Below are 9,126 nucleotides of genomic sequence, written 5' to 3' on the forward strand. Positions count from 1 at the left end.
TCACCTTGTATAAGTAACCAGGAGTAGGTAGCTGTACAAAGCTGGCATTGGGAGCCAGGGATTCTTGCAGAAAACCACATAGATGTATAAATGGCAAAAGTAGGGTCTGGTAGGTCCACGGATGACATGTGTCATTCTGGACAATGATTTCTGCACTGGCAAAATCATTTGTTTGGGAAGTATTGTCCTATATACAATGGGACAATTAGTGGGCCCTAGTTAATCTACTTTTCAAATGAGTAAACTGAGAAATAAGAGCAAAATGACCCTTCTTGGGGTTGCTTAACTTCCAAAGCTCTGATGCCCAGACCACAAATTGTTCACTAAACCACAGGTTTCTCAATATCCAAGAGAATCAAGGACAAATCTTCAGGGAATGTGAACAGCCACCTTTGGCCTGAGACCAACAAGAAGGGAAGTGGTGACATACCTTTCCGGAGGGTGTGAGGACTCTGGTCTGCCGGAGGCTGGCTGGGGCTGGTGCCCGGCTGCGCCCCTGCTTGTGCCCCTGGCTGTGTCCCCGTGCAGGCTGTCCCCTGGCTGGAGCCTGGACTTCCTTTCTGCCCAGACCCTGGAGAAAGTTCCTTGCTTTTAGACATGCTGAAACACAAGCACACAAGACAAAAGAGAAACCCTGAACTCAGTCAGCTTCAGCACCAAACTTGCTGATGTTTATCCTATAACTGTCCTTCTGGTCCCTGGTCAAGTTTATCCCACTCTGGTCTGTCTCAGTCCCTTCCCAGAGCGACCAAAGGTGCCCCATGAGGTAACTGTCCCTTCTTGGAGCTCTGGTGGCCTGGGCTCCACACTCATTTCTGTGGTACCTGGCACTCACTGCCAGGGTCCTCTTCATGCTTCTGTCCTCTCCCCTCAAAAAGACCAAGAGCAGTGTGGGGGCAGGGCCCCTGAGCATCCCCACTGTATCCTGTTATCAACATGGGAATTCTAGAACATTCTTAACTGGAACACTGAAGTGTTCTTCTCCCTTCTATAGCCACAGCCTACCATAGCCAAGAGGGTTCCTTAGGGTCAGCGTGCTCAACAAGAGCTGATGACACAGGATCATGTTGCCACAGCTCTCCAGCTGTTTGCCTAGAGCTGGCTCCAGCACACCCCCAAGATGGGAAGGTATTCTGGGACTTATCCTCAAGCTCAAGAACCATTCTCAGCAGATGGTAGGGTTGACACCGATCCAGGCTGTGCTCCTGAATGCAGGACAGTTCAAGTCCCAGTCCCAGGCTGAGAGAAGAGTTCAAGTCGATGACCTGGAGGGGTCCGGCTTCTGAAGTCCATAAAATTAATGAAGGGACACTCAAGGTCACCAGGTCCTAAAGAGGATTCATCCCTACTTCTAGGCCCTTTCTCAGCCTTCTCCTGAGGATGAAGTACATGCTCAAGACACCCAACTCATCTCTACAGTTCAGGATGGTGAGTACCAGGCAGATCCTCTCTCCCTACCAGCCCCAACATGCTATCCATGGTAGATATTACCAACTGATCTCCAAAATACCCCCTACAGTGTCCTCCATTCTTTTCAACAAAATGCTCCAGGTTGTCCCTAGTGACCCAAGAAGAGGCCCTAGAGTTGGAAGCTGTCATCCTTGCTAGAATGACCTGACATCTGAGGCCCTTAGGTGGGGCATGGATAGTCTGGAAACCTAAATTTTTCACAATGGCTGTTTCTCCCCCTACAAAAGCCACCATCACCTGTTTTTTTCCTAAATTTATCTAGAAACTCTAAGTATTACTTTGGAGGAAATATCAATAGGAATATAACACTCACACCTACTGAGGTGAGAAAGAATGGAAACAGCGACCTGGCTGGAATAGCACACAGCATCAAAGCACAGGTCGTTTTCCCCACGTGAAGGAATGAAAGGAAAGACCACATTCAAGGTGATAGGAACACGTCCTCTCGGGATGAGTTTTATACCATACCTGGGGAATTCCCCAAAGGAAAAAATCCATTTTATCCAGAGGAACGAGAAGAGTAACAATTTCTTTCTCTATTCTGCTAATGAAAAACGAAAACAAAAACAGAAAGCCCTTGCCTCACTTGGGCTGGACAAGGACTTATCTTTTATTCTTCCTGAGGCTCAAGGTCACCAGGTACCCAGGCATTCACTCCAAATATCTATCTACTCTTCCAGCTATTAATATCTCTGCCACCATCAAGATGAGGGTCAAACAGTCAACCAAACAAAACACAAAACAAACAAATAAAAAACTACTTCTGGAGGGGTGAGAGACTCTTCTTCCTTCCTTTGGATAGACAACTATCCAAGGAATCCAGGAATGAGCTCTTCTTTCTGCTCCCTCCCACCTGATGTACTTTCCCCAGCACAGAAACAAGTATTTACCTACTTAGCCTTGTCCTCTCTCTCCAGCATAGGTGCAGCTGACCCAATGGGGAGAGGTGAGGGGTAGGGTGGTTATTAGTGGTGCCAAATGAACAAGGCATGGTTAAGGCACATTTAAGGACAGGTTAGTCCTGGGACGCATGACTCAGTCAGTGAGCTGGGTGCCAAGAAGCAGGAAGCAGAGATGGGTTAGTGTCAATGCTAGATAGTGGAGCAGGAAGCAGAGGCAGAGCCTGGCTGGACAGAGCCACCAGGCCCAGCAGGGAAAAAGCTGGAGGCAGGGCCTGGGGTGAGGAGGAGGAAGGTGGGGGCAAGTCAGAGGGAAGGAAGGGCCTGCCATCCTCAGGGGAGGGGGAGCCGTAACAGGAATCCGGCCATTGGAGGAAACATCATCTGTGCTGCAAATGTCCGGGAAACAGAAACAAACAAAAACAATGGAACACCCGTTTGTATTGGGAGAAATCCACATGGGGGGAGGAAAAAAGAGTGGCATAAAACAAATAAGAACACTAACACCCAAAGAAAAGCTACCAAACAGGTCAACCCGGGCAAAGGGGAAGGAAAGACATATGGCCGCAGAGCAATGTGACTGACCTTTTAAGTAATCTGAACCAGTGAGTGGTGTTCCCTGCCCACGGGTGACTCTGCAAGGCCACCCATCCATAACTTTCCTGGAACACCTTCATAGCCTGGGAAAATTCATCTTCAAGGGACATTGTTTAGAAATATCATTTATATGTCAAATACCATATGGCACTGTATCTCCTTTATAGGATGGGAAATCAGGATGAAGCCTATGAGTGTCCTAAAAGGGAACTGTCCCCAGCCAATCTCCTGCCTGTGTGTCTTTTCTTCCTTATCAGCCTCTTTGACCCATCCCTCTCAGGCTCTGCTTCTCCACTGGACTCATTCTGCCTCAAGCTCACCTGAGGCGTGGCAAGTGCACAGCCAGGACCAGGCATCTCCTCTGAGCTGAAGCCATCAGCAACGGCCCCAAGCATGTCCAGTATCAAGTCTCCCCTCCCAACCTCCAGATTGTCCCCTTTTTACTTTGTTATTTACTGGTTTCACAGTGAAAATGCCTTCTACTCATAAAACACACACACACACACACACACACACACACACACACATACCCTGCAACCCTCTCATGTAAAGAGTTGGTGTGTGCAGGGGAGGCAGTGTATGTGTGTCTGTGTGTTGGTGGCGATTGTATATGAAAATGCATATGTGTGTTTGGAGAAAGATTTGGGTCAACAGGTTCAGCTTGCCAATGTCTCCAAAACTTCCTTGGTAGTGGTCAGACAGGAATGCTGTATCAGTTAAAAGAAGGCACAGTAGCATCTGATTTGAAGTAGCTTTTTGAGTGTCCTCAATTGCTGTTTGAGAACAAACAGAAAGTATAATTCCCACTTCCAGAATTCACATCTGGAATATAATTCCCCAGATCACATCTCTTTCAAGGAATGGTCAGGTCTCCTTCCCTGGGACCCTGGATGTGCATAACTGAGTGCTGTAATTATTTGTCAGCACCTGTCTGCTCACTGAAAGGTGAACTCCTTAAGGGCAGTAATTGTATCTTTTTAATCTTTGAAAAAAAGGCCTCAGTTAATGTTCACCAAGCTAGCCATGGAATGAACTTGTCTCTTTTTCCTTCCCCTAAAAGAATGGATAAGACCAAGTGAGTGGCATGCTGCAAAGGTCACCAGGCCCAACATGACTATGTCACCTCTGTGTCTTCGCTGATTTTTACCCACTTTAACATCAAAAATGGCCACTACTAATCTAAAGGAAGAGGAGAAGAAGGAGAAGCACTGAAATTATACATTTCAAAATAGGATACAGTCATTTCCCTTATCGGTGGTTTCACTTTCTGCAGTCAACTGTGGTCCAAAAATAAGTGATAGTACAAGAAGATATTTTAAGACAGTATATTGTTATGATTGTTCTATTTTATTATTAGTTTCTGCTAATCTCCTACTGAGGTTATTTTATAACTAAAATTCTATCATAGGTATGGATGTATAGGTAAAAATATAGTGTCTCTAGAGTTGGGTACTATCTGCAGTTTCAGGCATTCCCTGGGCGTCTTGGGACGTATCCCCTATGAATAAGGGAGGTTACTTTCATGATAAAGGCAAGGGAAGGGGGAAATAGAGAGTTAAGGAATTGAAGATTCCTCAAATCGCTTTAGCAAGCTGCCACCTTATGTTTGCTTGGAGATGCTATTCTTGGAAAGCCTGGATTTTTGTGACAATTCGGGGAGCTGCGTATGACTTATGTGGTGCCAGCACAATGCAGAAGCCAAACATGAATGCTTAGAAAAGGGTGTGGGAATGACCAAATCCAGGAGGCTTCCAGGGCAGCAAACTCGGACACCCCCTGCACACCAGCCCGCCCCTGACAGCAGTGGCTCACGCTTACCTGGTCCGCTCCGGCCCAGGCTGGAGGCCCAGGCCGGATGGAGAAAGCGCGGGGGTGGCAGGGCTGTCCAGGGGCTGCTCCAGCAGGGGCGACGGCAGGGGTGCAGCCAGTTCGGCAGGCGGGGCGGGAGGCTGCATGGTGGGTGGGGCACAGGATGCTTTCCGACCGGCTGAGGAGCCTCTTCGAGCCACCCAAGATGTGTCCATGACCCTCACGCCCATGCTGGCGAGGGACACAAAGACACCTGCTTACCCAAATGTGACAGATGACAGGTGATGGGTTCCCTCCCCCACGAAGCAGAAACATTCAAGCAGGTCCGTGTTAGAGGAAGAGCAGTACAGCCTTAGCACCCCCTTGGCCTAGGAAGCGATGCATGGAGGGCTGTGCTCCGCAGTGGGCACAGGCAACGATGCTTCCAGTGCCCAGGCCACTCCAGGCCAGCTGAGACGCAGCCCTGGGCAGCCCAGGCTTGGCAAGGGCGGCCCTCCACCCCCGCAGCCAGGAGCAGGGCTCAGTTGGCAGCGCTGGAGTCCACAAGCTGTGCTTCAACCCTCTGCCAAAGCCAGCTCCCTGTGTGTAGACTCCAAGCCTTCCTCACAGCAGAATGTGGCCTAACTATGGGGGCGGGGGACGCTCACTCCTTTCAAGGGCAAGATGGAGATGGGCGGGGACAAGGAGCAGGGAACCTGAAACTGACCAGCAGGAAACATCTTCTACTCTTTGTCATTTGGGGTCTAGGACCAGCTCCACCACGGCCAGGGATCCCTGCCAAGTCACACCTCTGCAGGCCACCTCTGCTTGTCTACACAGCAGGGAAGGGGCTGCTCATGCCTGTGGTCCCTCTGGGCTCTGACTCTGGTTTAATGATGGGCACACAGCTTCAAATACGTCTCGGCCAAGCAACTAAACATGGCGCATTCACCCTCTCACAGAGCTCACTACGACGCATAGCTCACTGAGTTTAAGAGACTGAACATGGCCTCAGAGCTACCAGAGGATACCATACCTTTGGATTTTCCTAAGGCTGCAGGGACAGAAACATACAGATATTAGTGTCAAAAAATCTATGCCTTCCTTTGGACATAAAGGCTGTCTTTCTGCAAGGGTCTTCTTCCATGGTCAGGGTCTTGGCATGTGGTTTTTATTGAGCTATGAAATTATTACAATTTAGTCGATCTCTCTAGTTAAAGTGACTTTTCTGTGTGTGTGGGTAGAAATCATTCCCTACCAAGCACATAGATGAGTAAAGAGAGCAGCTGAAGTATTGATATAGGTATGGCGTGGGGAAGAGGGAGAAAGATATTGGTAGATATTGGTAACCATTTGCTCACTTCTAAGTTACATGGACTTAGAAAGAGGTTAGTTCCCTTTCCTCTGGTCTAGAAGGTACTGGTAACCATCATCCTTAGTCAGAATCTTCACTGACTAAGGCAAGAGTTCATGTTTCTACTATTATGGGAGTCAAAACTTTCATGCAGGGAGAAAACATATATACTCCCAGACAGCAGTCATCTCTGTCACTTATTGCACAGTGGGGTGGGGGTTTGAGGACTAGCATGTCCTCACTCTCACCTCTTCCCTAGACAAATGGTCACCCACATGGGTCAGAAGCACAAAGCAATCACATTACAAAATCCTGCCTACCGAAAAAGGTTACATTTACCTTGCAGAGGTGCAGCATCGTTAAAAAAAAATAAGTTCAAGTATGGAGATTTGCTTGTAGCAGATGGAATTGGGATTTGGGTGCTTAAAAAGATATACCTTGGGATGGAGGCCGCAGTGAGGAGCCATGTGGTGTAATGATGTTAAAACCAAGTGCATACTGAGGTGGGGACAGCTTCCTTGGCCTTTCCTCCCTAGGATCACCAGAGACGCTTTTGTGTCTAGTACCACAGCTGGTATTTCTCTCATGGATGACTTCAAGAAAGGGAAGAGAAAGGGATGTCTTTTTCCTGCACCTACTGGCTTTTAAGTTATCTTGGGTCTAAGAACCTCCATCAATAAATAAGCACCTTCTATAGCATCTCCAGAAATGCTTCTGGAGGCAACTCAGAACTTTAAGACAGAGTCCAGTTGCACTCCCTGATATTTAAAGTAGGTTGCAGGAGACTATCAAACCATGCTCTCTAGGCTTCAGAATTTATCAGCATGAAAAAAGAAAAAAGCTTAACATTCGACTTGGGAAAGGGAACTGATTACCACCTAGTTGCAGTGATCGGTGAGGATGGCAGGTATGTAAGATGTTTCCCATGGTGACCAAGAATCCTAAAGGGTGAAAGCCTAACCCTGTCTTCTCTTCCTTGCCCAATTCTCTTCTACTTGGAAAGACCTTTCCCACTTGGTGGGAAGCCTGGGCCAGAGCTGGTGGGGGATGCCTTCTATTTCCAACAGCATCTTCCAGCATTAGTAACTTTAGATACCAGGCAACCTGGTGATCTTCTGGTTTACCAAAGCAAGATGTCAGCATGGACATGGAGTAGATACTGGGTGAGACCTACTAAATATTGCTGGCAAATGTCAGCAACCAAGAAAGATGAGCTGAATGTACTACCTCTGCCTTTTTAAGGAGACTGTGGTAACATAGGTAATCACCACTTTCCCAGCTGAGATTATTTTCTTATGAGAGGCAGCATTGCATGTTCATGGTGAACACATATCAAATATGTCCATGACATTTTCAAACAGCAATACAAATCTTTACAAAGTGAATCAATCACAGAGGCAGGAGCAATGTTCCTGGAGACCTAAAAGCACATTTACCTTCTGAAGCAAATTGGTATATTTAAATGTTCAAATGTCTAGATAAAAATTCAACCCACAGACACAAATTATAAAATTGCTCAGTACGCTGCCAAGAAGGGGAAGCTACTCACAGATGGGGGATCCAAACAGAAGGTTATATCTGCAGTTTACACGTTTCTGTTCATTGTTTTATCACATAAAGAAGCAAGAGTAGCCAGAATAAAGGAACTGCTTATGTTTCTTAAGAAAGGAGCAATACGGAAGTGGAATTAATAAAAACTATTCAACACCAGTAGACATCACTGCATGGATACCTAAGGACCATCTGGATGGCAAAGATTTCCCGGGGCCCACTGCTTCCAGTAAAAACTGAGAGGAACTTGACTTTTAGATCCCTTTATAATTGAATCAAGACAAAAAGCTGAATCCAAAGCAAGAAGCCAGAGGCCAAGAAGAATGTCTAAGAAACAAAAGGCTTGTAGATCAATAAGTAAGAAGCACAAGGCAGGTGTAGGAGATGACCTCCAGGTAAGCTTTTCTGTGCCTCCTGGTGTTAGGCAGTCGGGAGTCTGCAGAATGTGGAAAGTTGAACCCGAGGCACTCATCTCCTACTACTCTCTCTTAGGGAAGGAGATGAGGGACAGGGAAACCAGAATTGTCAGTGCTCATCCTCGGGATTTATGAGGGGTGAGCCGGCTGATAGGTCCTCACTTTGGCAAGGTAGCCCCACCCCCTGCTTCACTCCTCTCTACTTACCAGCACCCTATATTTGCATGGAATTTATCATGATGCACACTTGTATTTTTCACGAGACTTATCATGGGATAAGTTCTGGTATGACCCAGGTCTCTAGTCCCAGTTAAACCATTCACTGACTTCATAAAGCTCTCTCCTCATCTACAGAATGAGGCTAATTCCCCCACTCCCACTTCCAGTATATCTATGAAGGTAATTTATCAATTATTCAGTGCTGAGATATATTTAGCATGCCCTTGCACCATGACATAGTGGCAGAAGCTGATTGGCTATGCAGTGGGTTGCAATGGGGTATGAGAGATGGGAACACAGGCTGTGTCAAAAAAGAGGTCTGGCTAGCTAAGCAAATGAAGTTTTATGGGTTTGACAAGTTGGAGACTCAGAGAATCAGATATCAGGTGACATCTTGGTAAAGGGAATATAAAGGCCTAGTAGCTGGTTTGTATGTAACCCAGTGACTCAACAACTTCTGCTCAGCACAGCAGGGCTCTGGAAGCAGAGAACTTGGATTTGAATCCCATGTTTTCCAATTACTAACTGTATGATACAAAGGAGTTACATCTGATTATCCTCTGTAAAATGGAAATAAGTAAATATATATATATTTATATACCTCTGATCCAGGAGGTACTGGTAACCATCATCCTTAGTCAAAGTCTTCACTGACTAAGGCAAGAGCTCATGTTTCTAGTATTATCTATCTATCTTAGGGTTGTTGCAAGGAGCCAATGGAACAATGTGTGACAAACCTTGCCAAGAAATCAGCAAGTAATAGTGTCGATTATGATAATGCTTTGTCCTTATAGGTACCAAGAACATATGATTTTTTTTTTTTTTTTTTTGA

General features: G+C 46.5%; 1 protein-coding gene across 4 annotated transcripts in view; it reads right to left on the minus strand.

The window, feature by feature from the left end:
* The window catches only part of ARHGAP44 (Rho GTPase activating protein 44), a 168,820-nt gene that overhangs the window by 9,646 nt on the left and 150,048 nt on the right, over positions 1–9,126 (minus strand). For 2 of the 4 annotated variants that reach the window (XM_008072286.2, XM_008072284.2), the window contains exons 17-19: positions 5,791–5,808; positions 4,785–5,006; positions 431–600 (exon numbers count right to left, since the gene is read on the minus strand). In XM_008072286.2, coding sequence (XP_008070477.1) covers positions 431–600; positions 4,785–5,006; positions 5,791–5,808 — 410 coding nt within the window. The remainder of the gene's footprint in view (positions 1–430; positions 601–4,784; positions 5,007–5,790; positions 5,809–9,126) is intronic. The other 2 variants (XM_021706042.1, XM_008072285.2) reach the window with 1 other exon arrangement.

The sequence above is a fragment of the Carlito syrichta genome, unplaced genomic scaffold (genome assembly GCF_000164805.1).
Source record: "Carlito syrichta isolate Samal-C Ts95f unplaced genomic scaffold, Tarsius_syrichta-2.0.1 Scaffold315082, whole genome shotgun sequence".
NCBI lineage: Eukaryota > Metazoa > Chordata > Mammalia > Primates > Tarsiidae > Carlito > Carlito syrichta.